We start from the raw sequence: 19,877 nt of genomic DNA on the forward strand, positions 1-19,877 counted from the left end.
TATAGAACATAAGTAGAACAATGTATGCACAATTAAGACAGCGTATGATAATATAATAGGGCCAACAGTGTGTAATGACCTAAAATTCATCCATATTATCTTTGTAGATAATTCACAAACATCAAATGATTCATTAGCATTGATACACACAGTTATCCAGCCCTCAGACTATAACATTTTCCTCTTACTGAATAACTTCACAAACAAAATCAAATTAAGGGACCAGCATCAAGATGTTTTGATCTGATCCCTCTGTTATCTATCTAGAAAATGTTGGGGTGTACACAAAGTATACAATAATGTATACAATTATATCATTGTGAAATGATAGAAATGAGGCGTCAAGCTTATTAAACAAATATGCTATGCCGTTTGATTTCTATGCCAATTTATATTGGTAAGAAGTAAGGTGAACTATATGGGGATTTGATTTTTTTTTATTTGTTGAGCTTCTGAAACTTTCTTTTAAAACAATGATATTTTTATGTCAGTATTGATGTATAACTATAATGTATATAATGCATAAAATTAAATTTATTTTAAATACATTACTACAGTTTTATGTTAAGTGTATAAAACTTCTGCAGAGTAATTAATAAACTGGCAACAATTGGATACAAAAACAAGCATTTCTACTTCACATAATAATGACTACTTCATATATAACTACTTCATTTACTTCTACTTTACATCATTACTGCTTTGTAACATTTTATGAGAAAAAGGATCTATCTTGGTCAGTAACTTAAAAGCTGGTACAAGTTTTTATTGTTTATAGTTTGTTTGACCACAAAAAAGTTTAATGCTTAACTAAATTACTAACAATATAACAGCAGTCCTATATCTAAAGAATGTTACCTTAATAAAAATGCTTTTTCCATTATTTTTCTATTACAATTATCTTAAATTAATACAATACTATGCATGTTGTTCACAAATACATAAAACTTCAGTCATAGTCCTCTAAAATTGGAAATGTACCAGTAAAGAATTGTAACAAACCTTTTTAGTTCTAAGTTTTGCAAGTTCATCGGTGAGTTTATTGGCACGATTAAACTGGTCCTCAGCCAGGGCCTGTAACTCTGTTATCTGAGAGCTTGAACGTTTCTGCATCTGCTGAATTTCCTGATAATACAAATATTATTGAATATGAACATATAATATTATTATGTTGCGTTGTGAACATAACTTATTGGTGTTGTTTTCCTAATACCTTAATGGATATACAGTCCAGTTGCCTTACCAAAACATCTTATTTTAAGCTAAGGGATACAATTTTATTATGGGTAAAAAAATGAAGATCAATGTCTAAAACAACTGACTGCTTCATGTTCATTATAACTTTTCATTTAAAATAATGTCATTAAATTAACACTTTAAAGTCTATTTGCCTTACACAAACTCTGTCAATTTTTTTCCTGCACAATTATTTCAATGTCAACAAGTAAGGTAAGGTAAGAAGTCAAAGTCATAGACAGTAAAATAAATATTTAATTTTTCAGTGGGGAATTCTCTGCATAATCTGCTGAAAATGAGTATCATAAAATGGATGATGAAAAAATTGAGCTTTTACCTTTTTAGCATGTTCTAATTGATCTTGCATGTCCCTGAGTGTATTTTCTAACTGCATTCTGTCCATTGTCAAACGTTCCTGTTCCTGTAATACAATGTAATATATCAATTATATGTCATTTAGAATAAATCAACTGAGGTTCAAAAAAGATCGGGAACACAAATTTCGAACTTCTAACATAGATAAAATGGAGCACCTAAAATGGAAAGATATGCAAAAAAAATATAATGAACTATAATCAGAATTATATTCAAAGTTGTATTTTTGGTGCTATTTTTAAGCCTGGTTTGAGTTCAAAGTGTTTAAACACTTAACCTGAAATCAGACTTAAAACAGCACACAAAATGGATAGATTTTGAAGCACTATTACCTGGGCAGATTCTGTACGTAGTTTCTGTAGCTCCTCGTATGATCTTGTTAGAGCTTTGGCAAGCTCATTCTTCTCCTCATTTCTGTCCTGAACTTCTTGTTCTGAAAAAAAAATTAACCATTTATAACATATACATACACAGAAACACCTGTCAATCTTATGTTTGTTTGTTTTTCAGTTTATTATGCTGATTCTGACACATTTTGGTCAAATATCGGCAGTCAGTAAACCTCCCTGTCTTTCCTTGATTAATTATGTGTACATTTTGTAATTCCTAATTTTTTTACTTATCCCTCAATTTCAAAATTTTCTGAATCAGCAGTGAGAAATAATTGACTCAGCAAAATTCAATCAGAATAAAAGTTAATATAGAAGTAAATGGCAAAGTCTTATTACACTAGACTAAGTGTAATATGGTTTTTATTATATGGGTTTATAACACTCCTGTGTCATGGTTTAAGTGATAACAAGATTTATTATTATGTTATTATACAGTTGTACTTTTGGTAATATATAATCTATAAAGTGGTAACAAGTTCTTGGCTTTATCAATACAAATAAATCTCTAATGTTAACAGGACTTTTGTTATTTTAACACAAGGAAACTTACTGAGTTCTCTAATTTGTTTCTCACATTCTGACAACTTCTTCTCATCTAGTTCCATCTTCTCTGCCTCTTTCTATAAAATGATAAATTGTAGTGAATTAATAACATCAATGAATCTGTTATTAATTAATAATTTCTAGGCTTACTGTGTTTATTAGTGCATTGTAACTTTGATTATTTAGCTGCATGACTCCAGAATATTTCAAGACTTGATAAAAAAATCAAACTGGAGAAAAATGGACTAAGACTTTAAGAAAGTAAGAAGTTTCAATTTTCAAGTAATAATTTACATGTTATGTGGGATAAATGACTGATTTTGCAGTTCTTACCACCATATTTCTACTTTGTAACTAATGCAGTAATGGATATTTTTGCATATTTTAAACCTCTTTTTGGTAATTTACGTGGATTGTAAATGTCATTTATAATATGTGAATTACTTTCTTATAATGTTCACTTCACAACATAATATTTTTAAATAAATGGACTCCTATCTAAAGGTGGCAAAGAAAAATAGGTAAACCTTCTTCAAGAATAGCTATGGAATAACTTCTTAAGAATCAAGAAATAGGAGGAAAGCTTCCACATACTTCAGGCTCTTTATCACTGATCAAGTTCAAAGCTCAGAACATAATTACTGACAAACTATACATGAATTTTTTATTATTATTATTATGATGCTCATATTCCACTTGCCTACATGTAACCAGTATTCTGAAGTTTCTATTATTTTTGGTGGTTGTATTTTCAAAATATAGAAGTGATTAGAATTATACATAAAGTTAAAATTCAACCTCTGAAGAGCAACAATCTTTTTAGACATTAAGATATTGGTTGATGATGATGTGTTGTTCTAGATAGTTGTATTTTATTGTGCAGAGTCTTTCATTGTGAAGAACCAAAACTGCTGTTGTAAAAGCTCTAAAAGAGGGTCAAATTTTCAGGATGCACTGTATGTACAATAGATTATTTCAAGTTTGTTCTTATCATGTAAATAAAACTATAAAATACACAATGATTAATTTCTTTTCTAACACATGTACATGGCATGACAATAAATAAATGATTTAAATGAAAATGAAATGCAACTAAATGATGCTTCATTGAAATTTGCAAAAAGAAGTCAATAAAACATAAGCATACAGCATTGCAAATTACAATTTACATATATTAAAGTGCATATTGATACCATTAGAAAGCATAGTAAAAAAATTTCATTTGACAATTTTATATTTTCAGATATATTTCTTTTTAATAGCAGGTTATTAGTGGGTCATGTTACCTAAAGAATAGAGAGTATAATTAAATAAATAGAAATGAAGAAAGACAAAACCCTCAACCAAACATTACCATAGTTACTCACCAATAAGCCAATGCTACATTTTACATCTTTTTTTACATCCATTTTTTTTTACATCATTTTGATTGATATTTAGCTTACTAAAAGAAGAACCACACCTAAACAGGGTTTGTAAGAGTTATTTACTGAGTATATCAAAACTGACACAGTGGTAGTTCTTCAAAGATCAGTTCATCTTGATACAATAACTTCACAAGTTTTATTTTGTTTCTTTTTTAACATTCTTTTTTTTTTTATAGATTTCAGGAAACATTTGAATTTAATGTCATATGGCCATTACATCATTTATATAAAAAACTAGGCTCATAAAAACAAGAAGCCCATGATGCCCCTATATCGCTCACCTAAAATACTTTAATAGAGAATGTCATTAATAGAGAAGGTCACACATCTTATATGTAGAGGTCATATTTTAACCAGTTTTGACCCTAGAGTTATGATTTATACTGTTTTTGTAGAGGATCACAAAATGATGCTACATGCTAAATATCTTACCTCTGGTCATAAAAGACTTTTAAAAATTTCATTTTTCAAGTCTATTTTTAGGTCTTTTGCCTTACCAGTATTTATGTACCAGACAGAAACTATTTTAATAACTTTATTATATGACCATAGAGGATAATTTCTGTGAAGTTTGGTTAATATTCACTTTGTGCCTTAGGAAAAAATGTTGTTTAAAGAAATTGTTGATAAGGACAAACAACAGACAACGGAAACACATCACATTATCACAAAAGCTCAACTTGGAGCACTTTGTGCTGAGGTAAGCTAAGAGAAAAAACCCTCCTCAAGTATAAACCCTGTTTACCATTTGACTACAAGATTATTTCACACACTGTTACCTTTAGATTCATGATATCTGCAGTTGCTATGGTGAGCTCACTCTGTTTGGTATTTAGGTCAGTACGGATGTGATCAAGCTCATAATTTGCCGTTGTAACAAGCTGAAAAGATTTGTGGGCGCATGTGACAACATGACAAAAGCTACCATCACCACAGTTGGTCAGGAGTGATTTTTTTTAATACAGAAAAACACATTTTTATATCTTATCAGATGTGATGTAAAGATTAAAATGTTGCTGCTATTTTGTTTTACATTTACAACTTTTGAAACGTATGAACATTTATTTTAAACCTGCAAATTTTTATTTCAAAACCTGCAAATTTTTATAATACTCCATAATAATGATGGTAAAGTAAAACAATATGTATACTGAACAAATTATAACAAGCGTAAAAGGGTAGGATCCTGTTATTCCATATTTAAAACTGTCCATTATTATGTGAAGGAACGGTCCCCTTCTCCTACCAAACCAGCAGTAAAATGTCTAGTTATACTACATTGGTATGGTATAAGACTGTAACTTAACACAAAAATCTTAACAAAACTTTAATGTGTTTTTCTGTATAACATGTTAACAGAGGAATATTGTAAATTACTAAAATTTATTAATAATAACTTATAAAAGAGTGTGACATACATATAAAGCTTTAGCAATAAGTTTAATTGAAATCCACTTGTTGATATTAATTGATTTTGCAATTTGTAAAGACATAGGAGGCAAGACCTAGTCTATTTTGTGTTATTGATATTATATAGCCATGCTAAGCAAGGCGCATGAATATGAGACATGAGTGATGAAAGTAGTTCTTTTCTTGAAAAACAAAGCTATGAAAAAATAGTCTGTTAAAAAACAAACTTTGTCAATATTATATGTTCTTGTATTCTGAAATGATACTGATTAGAACTGATACAAAAATATTGCAATTATATATTATATAACTGCTATCACGGCTACTTCCACTTAATTGAAGAACTATTTAAAAATTCAAATTTCTGACTACATTTTCAACAGAATACTAAATGAAAAAAAAAACCCTTCCATTGGGCCATTTTTTAATTTCTGTTTAGATTCTATCAAAAATCAGGTTACTCCAAACTTGTAAAAAAAACAACAAATCTTTTGATTTAAATAGACTTTTCAAATATCACAGTCTAATTGTTTTTTAATGGGGAGCGGTGGCCTAGTGGTTAAGGTGTCTGCCTCTCAACCCAGAGATCATGGGTTCGAGCCATACTCGGGTCACGACCATGTTTCTTTATATGACACCAGTACTGGTTGGTTCCAGGAAGACTCGAAAGTGATTAATATAAGTTGCAAGAACTTGTTTCGCAATCGAGCTTAAATAAATATGTTTAAACCAATTGTTTTTTATTTCTTCTACAATTGAAAGGAGTTTCAAAAATCTGGCACTAGGGAGTTTTCTGGTCTATTTCTTGTCTATTCTACTTTTTTTGTCTGTACTAGTCAACTTTCCTTTTTCTGGGTTAACAAGTTTTAAAGATATATTAAGAGAAATGAAACAAAATGATGAGTATTAAAGATGACTACAAATTTACCTTTTGAAGTTTGCTTTCTTCTTTTTCTACTTCTTTTCTAACTTTGTTTAAAGACTGAAAGGAAACAACAAAATATTCAAATTCTATATTCAACAACAAAAACAAATCTGTACTGATAATCTTATATGTCTTACCAATTCAAACAAAGTTGAAAATAATACTTTTAATTATTAATATCATCTAGAGGGATAATTAAAATATTTCTACAGTTCTCCAACTTCTCAAACAATATTTCTGCTTTATGCATTTACAATTAACATCAGAGTTATTGCCATCAAAATTAAATATAAATCTTCAAATAGGGACTGACAAAATGTTTGTGTACTACCTTCCTAGTTTCTTGATACTCTATCTCGCGTTCATCCATTGTTCGTATCAGGTCCTGTAACTCTTCCTCACGCTGTCGTTGTTGTCGGATACAGTCGTCATGGGTGATTCGAGACTGTCGTATTCCTTCATTCAAACGTTCCATTTCTAACTTGGCCTCATCTCTCTGTAAACTTGTATCACGTAATTGCTAGAAATACAAGTTCAGTAAACTTCTTTTAAAATATAATTACTACCAATTACAGATATCAACAAGAAAACTGCACTGGTGGAAAAGGCTCATAGCAAAGACTTACATTGTATTACTATGGATACCAGTAGGTTCAGGGTTACAAATAGATAAAACACACATTTGTGAAAATATAATAACTAGTTTTAATACAGGATATATCTTTGTTTTCAATGATTTTTCAGAGTGTAACACATATTTTTATCCTCAGTTTCACTAAAGGTCAAGGTTTATAGTTTTCACTTAAATAAATCTGTATGTAAGACGCTTATTACATCAAGGGCAAAAAAGCTTCTTCATAGTTTTACAATCTCTCAGATGATTCAATTTGAAATTTAAAAAAAAAAATTGACAGAAAACAAAAGTAAATCAGGTGCACCTGTTCTAAGAGGGCAATACTTTTCTCTGCATCCTTAATCTGCTCTTTACACAGTTTTAAGTCATTTTTCCCATCTGAAATAAGTATGTATACATGATGACATATAATAAGAAACATACTATACTGTTCATTTATGCACTGATCTGATTGGAGCTAAGTCATCAGTTCACATAAAGATGTACAGACTGCTAAAACCATACATGCCATAACGTCCCGGATGCCCGGGATTGTCCCGGAAATCGGATGTCTGTCCCGGAGATGTCCCGGGCATCGATTTAATCCCGGAAAAAAAAATCATGATATTTTGCAAAATTTTCATAAATTTTCTTCAATCAAATCTCGCATATTTCACCTCTAAATCGTAAAACATAATCTGACCTGGTACACATAATACACAGGAACGTTGACACTTACAAGTTTACAATATACAGCCCCCCAAATATCGACTGTCGATTCCCCTCGGCAATAGATTCTTCATGCATCGGCAATTAACATTCTCTGTTGAATTCGGCAGCGTATAATGGTCGGGTTAATTAATTGTTTACGGCCCTTAACAATTATCGTTAATCCCCGATAATCATTAATTTTTTAGATCAATCGCTAACTTGCCGAAAGTCTAATTATTACAAACAATGTAAATATATCTATCAAATAAAAAAAAGGTGTCAAATAAATCACCTTGCTGTGTTTGTTTTTATGACCGGAAGAATTGCATTACGTGACATGTAGTAATTATCATGACTTTAAGATATAACGGGTGAACAACATGGCTGCGCCCATTCACCGGGTTTATAACTTACAACTTACTTGCTTTTAGGGAATAATAAATTAAATAAAGAAATACTTTTAAAATGATAAATATGTCGACCTAAAAGACAACTTATAAAACTAGTAAGTTAACTGTTTATCATTAAAATTCAGGAGAAAGTCGTCCTAATTTAATAACGTTATACGATTGACACCCCCCCCCCCTTTCCACAACTGCCAACACATCCATTATTGCCGCGATGAAAAGTGTCCCGGAAAGCTGTCCAAAAATTATGGCATGTATGCTAAAACACATGTAAACCTGATAATTTTATTATTATAAAATTTTATTATTATAATCTCTTAAAAGATAAAAATATTCTCTATATAGCCAGAGGTATATGTATCATTATCCAGTCAATATATAGTTTACTGACTTAATAAAAAGTATATCAAACTCAGACTACTGTCCTTGGTCAAAATAACTTTCTCAAACCTCAAAAACTCTACATAGATATCAAAATTATAAGTCAATACTTGTTTAATATATACCATATCTTGTAACAACCAAAATTACAGGCAACAAAATGTAACCAACCTTTTAGAGCATTTTTCAGATTATTCAGATCTTTCTGCATGTGAGTTTTTTCTCTATTCATTTCATCCATCTCCCTCTCCCTCCGTACAAGTTCACCCTCGAGGGTCTCCAGCCTCCGTGTTGTACTGTCTATCTTCTCCTCCATTGTATTCTGGCTCCTGTAATCATAATTATATATAAATAATCCCATAATAAATGCTTTAATCACCCATCCCTATAACAAAATAATTCTTCTCTTTCTCATAAATTCTACATTTCAATGATATTGTAAATGTAATAAAAAAGTACTTCAAAAGTTTGCTAATAATTATGAACAAAAATAACAAAGATACAGTCATGCTTTGCTTAATTTAATAATAAATCCAACAGATACTGTGTATACCATGTAGGACTTGACACTTTAAAATATTGAGGACTGTGTCACGTGCATAGGTTGAGAGAGTAAAACTACTGATATTGATACAAACCTGGTGAAAACTATCTGTATTAAATATTCTTGTATGTACAATTTAGCAAAAAACCCAAGGAGATGAGGGATATGTAGAATCAATGTTACTTTCTCTAGCTAGAAATCTATAAGTAAAATCATAGACTTGTTATAAAACTTATCAATTGTTACAATGCAATATAACTTTCATATGAAAAAATAATCTCTAACCTCCTCATATGTGCCACTTTGGTGTCGAGAGTTTTAAAAGTTTCATCTAACATCTCTTTCTCTCGTGTCATGGTGGATATTCTGTCCTCATACGATTGTTTTTCCATGGCGAGTCTCTCTACATCCTCCCTATCTCTTTCTATAATTCCGCGCAGTCGTTCAAGTTCCGATGCTTTCTTGTTAACGTCAGAGTTGTATGATTCTAATGCATTCTTCTCCTGTAATGATAAACCAAATTATTTTCTGTGTTAAAAAATGTTATCTCTGTTACTTTGAAAAAAAAGTGTATCTATAGCAATATACATGATTTTACTATCTTAAAAAGTACCACATTTCAGTACAAGAAAAGTAGCATGATATAACTTTTATAAATTTACATGGTATGCTTTTTATTTCAATGTGCATTGTATGCTTTTATTTCAATGTACATGGCATGGTACATTGTATGTTTTTATTTCAATGTACATGGTATGTTTTTATTTCAATGTACAGGGTATGTTTTTATTTCAATGTACATTGTATGCTTTTATTTCAATGTACATTGTATGCTTTTATTTCAATGTACATTGTATGCTTTTATTTCAATGTACATTGTATGCTTTTATTTCAATGTACATATAGTATGATTTTTATTTCAATGTACATTGTATGCTTTTATTTCAATGTACATTGTATGCTTTTATTTCAATGTACATTGTATGCTTTTATTTCAATGTACATATAGTATGATTTTTATTTCAATGTACATTGTATGCTTTTATTTCAATGTACATTGTATGCTTTTATTTCAATGTACATATAGTATGATTTTTATTTCAATGTACAGTGTATGCTTTTATTTCAATGTACATTGTATGCTTTTATTTCAATGTACATATAGTATGATTTTTATTTCAATGTACATTGTATGCTTTTATTTCAATGTACATTGTATGCTTTTATTTCAATGTACATTGTATGCTTTTATTTCAATGTACATTTAATGCTTTTATTTCAATGTACATATAGTATGATTTTTATTTCAATGTATGGGATCAATTGTCATTGAGAAATTTCACCTGAACTAGAGTATCAAACTTGAAAACTTTCCCAAGCAACAGTTTGTTTTATTTATATAAAAACTTCAGTATCATTGATCAAAGAGGCTTAATTAATCCAACAGCAACATCAAACTTAAGACACAATTTTCAGATAGAAATTGGTTTTAAAAAATTACAAAGAAAACAGTAACTGGATCCATGCTGTTCGCTATCAGTTTCTCTACTTGTTATAGAGTTTGTAAGCGAACATCATGGATCCTGATCAGACTGCGCGGATGCGCAGGCTGGTCTGGATCCATGCTGGTCGCAAACCCATTATGTTGGTTTTGTCGTGACGTGGCTCATATGTGAGTAACTTACATCCAGTAGTTCTCTCTGTGTTTTTTCAAGCTCGGAGAGTTTCTGTGCGTGTTGTGACTTCAAGTTATCTAGTTCTGTCTGCTCTAATCTTTGCATCTCAAATGTGTGCTTTAAGTCAGATTTATGCTTGTTGACTGTATTCACAAGTTTCTGAAATATTTGTTCATGTTCAAATTTTAAAATATATCATAATTGTCATATTTACTTATAAAATTTTATAAATTGTCTACCATGGTATTTAATAACCATCCACAAGAAGAACTGATGTCACTGATAAACAGTGCTGACTGATAAACAGTGCTGCTTAATGTATATTTTGTATCATAAATTATCTTTAACATTTTGTTATTGTATAATTTTCCTGTTGTTAGTTAAAAACCTAAGTTTATGTCTGTCATTGTTTTTTAATTTGATAGTAAACTTACATAAAATATCTGTAAAAATTACTTTTTTACCTGTAAAATGCAAAATTTACTGATATACCTGTAAAATTACTAATTTACCTGTAAAATTACTAATTTACCTGTAAAATTACTAATTTACCTGTAAAATTTCATCATCTGTATCAATCTCATCTTTGATTTTCTGCAGTTCTGTTCTCTTTGACTTAATTTGAGAACTCAGGTCTGATTTCTGTACCTCTAAATTACGTAACAAATCTCTCTGTTCCTACAAAAACACAAGAGCGATCAGTAATCACATGTGTCGCCTCATGATGGCCAATTTCATGTTGGGACAAATTTTGTGACAGACGGACAGACAGACGGACAGTGCACAACTAGACTAACAACTTTGTACTGATCATTCCTGTAAAGTTTGGATAAAATTGCACCAGTAGTTTATGAGGAGTAGTCCGGACAAGCTTTTGCGTATCTGGCAACACACAGAAAAAAACACCTTTTTATCAAAGGGCCATAACTCGGCCAAAAATCATTCAACCGGAAAACCCGTGCAATATGCGCAAGGACTTGAGCTACAGATCAATCCTGTAAAGTTTCATTGAAATTGCATAAGTGGTATAAGAGAAGTAGTCTGGACAAACTTTAAAAAATAAAAATTTTTAAAGGGCCATAACTCAAACAAAAATCATTGAACCGGAAAATGCTGACAATATGCACAACTAGACTTGGTACTGATCATTCGTGTAAAGTTTGGATGAAATTGCACCAGTAGTTTATGAGGAGTAGTCCGGACAAGCTTTTGTGTATCTGGCAACACACAGAAAAAGAAACCTTTTTATTCAAAGGGCCATAACTCGGCCAAAAATCATTCAACCGGAAAACCCGTGCAATATGCGCAAGGACTTGAGCTACAGATCAATCCTGTAAAGTTTCATTGAAATTGCATTAGTGGTATAAGAGAAGTAGTCCGGACAAACTTTAAAATTAAAAATTATTAAAGGGCCATAACTCTGACAAAAATCATTGAACCGGAAAATCCTGACAATATGCACAACTAGACTTGGTACTGATCATTCCTGTAAAGTTTGGATGAAATTGCACCAGTAGTTTATGAGGAGTAGTCCGGACAAGTTTTGTGACGGACGGACGGACAGACGGACAGACAGACAGACGGACGACGGAGAAGTGATCCCTATATGTCGCCACTACTCCGTAGAGGCGACACAACAAGCACTTTCTACATGTATAATAAAGTATTAAATAAGCTAAATAAATTTCACATTATGAGAGACTGTAAAACTGTTAATGATAGTTGCCATAGTCCCACATCTTATTTTCAAAGTGGTTGCCTCTGTGATACATTGCTATTGTTATAAGCAGAGTTTACTGTATATAGTATCTCACAAATTATCTCATCATTTCAAATAGACTTCTGTTAAATAAGGTCATATTGTGACTTTCCAGCATTATTGGCAGGGGCAAGACCTAAAATCACCTTCCATTCATTTTTTAAAGCAAAAGCAACACCTTAGTAGAATCACCCACGTTTCATGATTGTGCTATAAGCTAGATGACTTCCTCACATGTAAGAATTTCTAGTAGTCGACTCCGGTTATAACAAACTCAATGGGACATTAAAACATTGTTCGTTATATCCGAAGTTCGCTAAAAAGGAAGTAGCATCAACTTGCTGACTTGTTTGGATGGGGAAATTTGCCGTGAAAAAGCCATACTTTTCACTGGTTATCGGTGCGACCGGTATTATTTTCATAAAGCCTTCGGCTTTCGCATGTATACATAGCATTCCTTCCTGGACGTATCGATTAAATCGCACTTTAAAAAAGAATCAAATCTCCCGCGTAATGAGGTATTCCCCATCGCACATGCGCAGTACACCATACAATACCGGAAGTAAACCCCGGAAATTTCATATCTTTTCTGGCGTTTCGATGTGACGCACGTGTTGGTTATTTTACGCTTACTTTCTGGTTATACCTTTTAATTTTTGGTAGGTAAAGTATACCTTGCTATTTGTTTTTGTAATGGATGATGTTTTATCCGCTATGTCTTCTTCGGAAGAGGGTTTTTCTGGATTTTCTGAGTCTGACATGCCTAAAACGTCTAAACCTCCTCGGCGGTCAAAAAATGTAACGAAGTCTAAAAAACCCAAAGGTAAGTCCTTAAAGTCCACAGTTCATGTGGTAAATAAGAGTGCTGGCCAAACCTCTTCGGAGAAGTCTTCGGACAGGCCATTATTAGATGTTTCGAAGTTGTCAGCCGCTGACATTGCATCTCTTAGGAGTTTGCTCGGCATACAACAGGATTCGAATCCTGTTGATAATGATGATGACGTTTATTTTGCCGAAAAAGATTTGTCTGTTAGGCCTAATATTACTGTTCAGGTCGATGCAGATAATGTATCTGACAATGAATATGCCCCTTTTGAACAAGATGATTCTGGTAATTATGAACATGCTGGTGTTCAGTCTATTCAGACACATAGTCGTGATTCCCTTTCTAGAGGGTTTTCTCAGGCTCTTTTTGATGATGGTTCGACTAAAAGTGACCAAAATAACAATTTTTTATCTTCGGATGAAATTGATTGGGCTATGCCAAAATTGAAGGTTCCTTTAAAAGGCAAAGCTGTTTCTACTAAGTTGGCTGAGCTGATCAATACCTCTTGTACAGCTCTTTGCGATACAGATCCCCTTACAAATGAGTATAAGGTGCCTGAGAACTGCGAAATGGCTAGCCCACCTTTAGTGAATCAAGAAATTTGGAAAATTTTGGACAAAAAGTCTCATTTGAATGATAAGATGTTAGTTAACATTCAAAATTTAGTGGCTACCGGTTTTGGCACAGTAATTAAATTAGCCGAGTTGATTAAGGGTAACATATCTCCAGACGCTAAGAATGTAATGTGTGACTTGTTTACTGTCCTAGGACAAATACAGTATAATCTTTCTCTTCGGAGAAGATATTCTATTCGGCCATTGCTTAAAAAGAAGTATGCTAGTCTTTGTCAAACCTCAATGCCTGTTACAACTAAACTTTTTGGGGATGACATAAGTAAAGAGGTAAAGAATTGTGAGAGTACATTGTCCTTAGGGAATACCTTCAGTCAACAAAGTCCTTTATATGGATTATATGGGAGCAATTTTAGAGGCAGAGGTCGTTTTCCTAGGAAAAGCTATTCATCTAGGTTCATCTCTAGAACTCAGCCTTACCAGTCAAGAGGTCAGTATAATAGGAATATGCCAAGATCCAGACCTTTTAGGAGATCTGTACCTACTGCAACTGCTACAGCCCCAAACGATCAGGCTTAAATAAGGTAAGTTCAGTTGGAAAAATAAAATTACATTTAGACCAATGGAAAAAATACACAAATGATCCTTGGATTCTAGGAGTAGTTTCTGGTTATAAAATTGATTTTGTAAAGAAACCTTTTCAGAATAAAATACCTAAAGAAATTCCTTTTGAAGGTGAACAGTGGAAAATTGTTAATGATGAAGTTGAATCTCTTATTAAAAAAGGTGCCGTTTTGCAATCTTCTCACCAGTGTAACGAGTTTATCTCTACTTTATTCATTGTTGCTAAGCCTAATGGTAAATTTAGGCCAGTCATTAATCTTAGATATCTCAATGAATTTGTATGTTATAATCATTTCAAACAAGAAACATTTAATATTGTTTTAGATCTGATACAGAGAAATGATTACTTTACAAAAGTTGATTTGTCTGAGGCATACTTTTCTGTTCCTATACATGAACATTATAGAAAATATTTAAAGTTTCAATGGAATGGAAACTTGTATGAATTTTCATGTTTACCTTTTGGGCTTTCCATTGCGCCTTATTTGTTTACAAAAATATTAAAACCAGTCTATGCTTGGTTAAGAAAACAAGATATTCGATGCAGTTACTACATTGATGATTCATTGAATATGAGTCAAGATAAGATTATCTGTTCAAAAAATTCAATGACTTTAGTTCAAACTTTAGAATCATTAGGTTTTGTTGTCAATCAAGACAAATCCAGTCTTGTACCTTCTCAAAGGATAATATTTTTTGGTTTTATTATTGATTCCGTTGAATTTAAGGTCTATTTACCTGATGAAAAAGTACAAAAAATTATTTCTAAAGCCAAGTTTCTTATTTCAAAGAAGAATGTTTTTATAAGAGAATTAGCATCTTTTATTGGTCTTGTTATCAATGCCTTTTTTGCTGTTTTTGAGGCTAAATTACATTATCGTGATTTAGAGAGAGATAAAATTTTTGCTCTTGGCAACACTATGGATTTTGACCAGACCATGAATTTATCTACAACCTCTTTAGAGGAGTTACAATGGTGGTTACAAAATACTGTTATTAAAAATGGGAAGTTTATAAGACCACAACCTGTGGATATCAAATGTAGAACGGACGCGAGCTTATCTGGTTTTGGGGGGATAGACCTAGAGTCTCAAATGCATACAAATGGCAGATGGACCTTCGAGGAGTCGAACAACAATATCAATTATTTAGAATTATTGGCAATTTTTTATGTTTTAAAGGCTCTTTACACTAACTGTTCCAATAAACATATTGAAGTACAGTGTGATAATACTACTGCAGTTTCCTATGTAAATGAGTTTGGTGGTATGCATTCAATACCTATGGATTCTTTAGCTAAAAATATTTGGTTTTGGTGCATTCAAAGGAATATTTGTTTGTCTGCCAGTCATATTGCAGGAAAAGAAAATACTGCAGATTTTTATTCTAGAAATTTCTCTAATTCTTCGGAATGGATGTTGAAACAAAGTGTTTTTGACAGAATTTGTAAACAATATTTTTTACCTGATATAGATTTGTTTGCGTCGCGTTTAAATACAAAATTAGACAAGTTTGTAACATGGTTTCCAGAGCCAGGAGCCTATTCTGTAAATGCGTTTAATATGTCATGGTCTGGACTTTGTCCATATTTGTTTCCTCCATTTAATATGATAACAAAAGTTATTAATAAAGTAAGACTGCATGAAGTTGATAAGGCTCTAATAGTATTTCCTTTATGGCCATCTCAACCATGGTTTCCTATTATTTTAGAATGTATTTGTTCTATTCCCTCAAGGTTACCACGACACAGGGATTTGCTCGTACTGCCACACAGTCTAGAACAACACCCATTGGGGAAGCGTTTAAATTTGGTCGCAGCCATCATATCGGGAAATCGCTCCAAAGTCGAGGTTTTTCGTCAGACCTTGCCGACTTCATTTTATCATCATGGGCAAGAGGAACTCAGAAGCAGTATCAAAGCGCCTGGAAAATATGGTCATCTTGGAACTGTGTCAGGTTGTCAAATCCCCTTAATACAACTGAAGATGAAATTGTAATGTATCTGTTTTATTTATTTAAATTAGGAAGATCCTATTCGGTAATTAATAGTCATAAGTCTATGCTTTTGCAGACTTTGCCGTTTTTTGGGAACCGTTGGTGCAAATCGTGTGAGTTAATTCCTCGCTTCATGAAAAGTGTGTTTAACTTCAAACCTCCGCGGCCTAGATATTTAGTGTTTTGGGATGTGACAATTGTTTTGAAGTTTTTGAAAACTCTTATGCCTTTGAACAAATTAACTCTTAAAATGTTGACTTTTAAGGTGGTTGCTTTGATTTCGTTAGCAACAGCTCCTAGAGCTCAGACTTTAACAGCTATGAATTTGGATAATATGTTAATTCAAGAGAAAGATATTGTGTTTTTGTTTCCACATTTACTTAAGACTTCTAAAATTGGTCATTCTTTTTCACTACGTATTGAACACTTTTCTCAGGAAAGTTTATGTGCTATGCATACTCTTTTAGCTTATCTTAAGGCAACTGAGAATTGTAGATTATCTAGGTCTTTATTTATTTCTTTTCAAACTTTTGATAAAGTAACTAGCAGTACTATAGCCAGATGGTTGAAGACAGTTTTAGAACTCTCCGGTATCAATACGGATATTTATAAAGCTCATTCTTTTAGAGGTGTATCTACATCAGCAGCCTTCAGCAGTGGTTGTTCTTTGAAGTCTATCTTAGAAACTGCGGACTGGAAGTCAGACAAAAACTTTAAGAAATTTTATTACAGACAGTCTTCTAGTAATAGTAATTTGACTTATACGCAGGCTGTTTTTAACAGTTGAGTTTATCGACCAGTATTACAATTTATTTACTAGACTATATAATTCAAGTGACATGTTGATGATTGTGTACTATGAGAGTCCTGTGTTGTGTATATACTCTACTTGCTGTATTCAAAGTGTTTGGGTTAATTTTCTTACTATATAGATTGTTGTTTACAATTTGTATTGGGAATTAAAAATGATTTTCTTTAGTATGAACTTTACTTTTGTCAGTTTCAGTTTTATGTTGCCACAAATTTAGTTTTTGTTGCCTTTAAAGATGCTATGTATACATGCGAAAGCCGAAGGCTTTATGAAAATAATGTTCCCTCATCCAAGCTTTAGTGCAGGATGAGGGTCATTATTGGAATAAAGCCGGAGGCCGAGCATGTATACTACCCGCCCACTATTTTATGTATTGTTATGTACCCTGCCCATATTTCTTCTTTGCAACAAAAACATGTTAAAGATATGAAATTTCCGGGGTTTACTTCCGGTATTGTATGGTGTACTGCGCATGTGCGATGGGGAATACCTCATTACGCGGGAGATTTGATTCTTTTTTAAAGTGCGATTTAATCGATACGTCCAGGAAGGAATGCTATGTATACATGCTCGGCCTCCGGCTTTATTCCAATAATGACCCTCATCCTGCACTAAAGCTTGGATGAGGGAACATTTTACTGCAGCGGTTATTTAATGCAGGGCATTTTATTGAACAATATATTATGTACATGGTATACGTATTTATTCATGTAGTACTTGTCTATAAAGTGCTTACCATTTGTATTCTGTTGCTATTTGTTTATTATCATTTGGTTAATATTGCAAAAAAAAAATCATATATTTGGTAATTATCGGGTATTTACAGCAATCAACTGCGGGTGCAAAATACAAATTTTTGGTAACAAGTAGGAAATTATGTTGTGAGAACATTTTATCAAAGTCTTTATTCCATGAAGCCATAACTTAATACCTGTGCAATCATTCGATTGTATAATTATCGGATAGCGTAATTCATGAACTGATCATTATCGAGCGCATCCTGATATTTCAATTATAACAGTTTGTTATAACCGAGGAAATTCAAATGTTCCCGGTCATTTGGGTCTTGACAAAATGCTTCGTTATAGCCGAAAATTCGTTATAAGCGAGTATGTATTAAGCGATGTGATTTAATATAAAATTAAGAAGGAATTGGCCGGGGATGTCAGATTTAGTTCGCTATTAACGATAATTTGTTATAAGCGAGTTTGTTATAAGTGGAGTCAACTGTACCTAGTAGAAAGTCAAAAATTATCATACATCAGTGATAAGTCAGGATTGCTCTTTAAAATCAAAATTATAATCTGTACATATAACAGCAGATTTCACCTATAATTGTAAGATCTCTATCATGTGTTTTCACAGTGACCTTTAGCATATAAATTTCTCTGATGAAAACCAGTATTTCATTTTGAAATTTTGATAAAAAGATCACAAACCAACACAGTTTATCGAAACATGATTTGCTTTAATAAGCTTCATTAATTTTGAAATATAAAAACATCATAATTACTTTTATTTCCCTCTTGTTACTGGAGAGTTCAGATTCTGTATCCCGTATCAACTGATTTATCTCCCCTTGTTTACGTTCTAAACTGTCCGTCAGGAACTGTAACTCTGTACGTTTCTTGCCCATCGCATGATCTACCTTCTCAAGCTCCAACTTTTGTTGGTCAATCTGTTAAACATAAGAAATATTATTTTTTTACACAAGTTTCAAATGTTATAATTCTAAGTGAGTTACAAACATCTTTAGGAAAGATCTTAAACAGTAAAAGAAAAGATTTGCTAAACTAGCCATATTATTTTTTTTGTAAACAATTCATAATTAACTATTTAAATTTCTTATGACTTTTACGAAAAAACAAGCCCTCTAACACTGAGGTGACTGAAATTTATGTTACAGACCAGTCCTAACACGGCCAGAACCACATTTAAAATTATATAGCTTTTGAAAATTGACTCTTGGATTTTGCTGTAGTTAAGAGTGAACTCAACTGTAACTTTACTGGGCACATTCAGTTTGTTGTGAAAGAAAAAGTATATTTAGACTGGTCGGTAACATATGATGATACAAGTATGATATATGAAAAACAAAACACTAAAAAATATTTCAATCATATAAAGAAATCTACATTACATGTGCCTATTTAATATGTATACTAAATTTAAAAATTTCTCAGGAAAATTGAGTTTAAACAATTGGGCTTAAACAATTTAGTTTAAAACAACTAATACATGTATAATATTATAATCATCCTTTTCAGGGCAACCATTTCTCATCTAATTGTATATGAAGGTGAATACATATATATTTACGACTAAGTTAAAGGTCAAGAATAACCATGACTAAGTTACTGATTGTGCTGTGTATTATACCACTAGTTAACTTATAATTAACTTGCTTTATTTATAACATAGATTTATACCTATCTTTGAATGTGGAACAAATATGTATATTCTTAATTAAGAGATGCCAGGGTATCAAAGTACTAAATTCTATCAAACATTTCTGGTTAGACAGCAAGGATGTGCATGTATACCTGGTTTCATGCTGTAGGCATTTACATTTTGTATACTAAAAACCTAGACCTTCAGTGAAATGGATAAAAACTGGTACAGAATATACCTTAGTTGACCTAGGTAATGT

The 19,877-nt window shown here is 31.9% G+C and overlaps 1 protein-coding gene across 1 annotated transcript in view; it reads right to left on the reverse strand.

Annotated features, from left to right (window-relative positions):
• Positions 1-19,877, reverse strand: part of LOC132754008 (centriolin-like) — a 62,613-nt gene that overhangs the window by 9,621 nt on the left and 33,115 nt on the right. The window contains exons 9-21 of the mRNA XM_060744597.1: positions 18,741-18,905; positions 11,193-11,318; positions 10,650-10,799; positions 9,250-9,467; positions 8,592-8,749; positions 7,247-7,320; positions 6,640-6,828; positions 6,312-6,365; positions 4,753-4,854; positions 2,554-2,623; positions 1,944-2,044; positions 1,574-1,657; positions 1,003-1,125 (exon numbers count right to left, since the gene is read on the reverse strand). Coding sequence (XP_060600580.1) covers positions 1,003-1,125; positions 1,574-1,657; positions 1,944-2,044; positions 2,554-2,623; positions 4,753-4,854; positions 6,312-6,365; positions 6,640-6,828; positions 7,247-7,320; positions 8,592-8,749; positions 9,250-9,467; positions 10,650-10,799; positions 11,193-11,318; positions 18,741-18,905 — 1,614 coding nt within the window. The remainder of the gene's footprint in view (positions 1-1,002; positions 1,126-1,573; positions 1,658-1,943; positions 2,045-2,553; positions 2,624-4,752; positions 4,855-6,311; positions 6,366-6,639; positions 6,829-7,246; positions 7,321-8,591; positions 8,750-9,249; positions 9,468-10,649; positions 10,800-11,192; positions 11,319-18,740; positions 18,906-19,877) is intronic.

The sequence above is a fragment of the Ruditapes philippinarum genome, unplaced genomic scaffold (assembly GCF_026571515.1).
Source record: "Ruditapes philippinarum isolate M1 unplaced genomic scaffold, ASM2657151v2 ctg2015_1_1_1_1, whole genome shotgun sequence".
NCBI classification, from domain to species: Eukaryota; Metazoa; Mollusca; class Bivalvia; order Venerida; family Veneridae; genus Ruditapes; species Ruditapes philippinarum.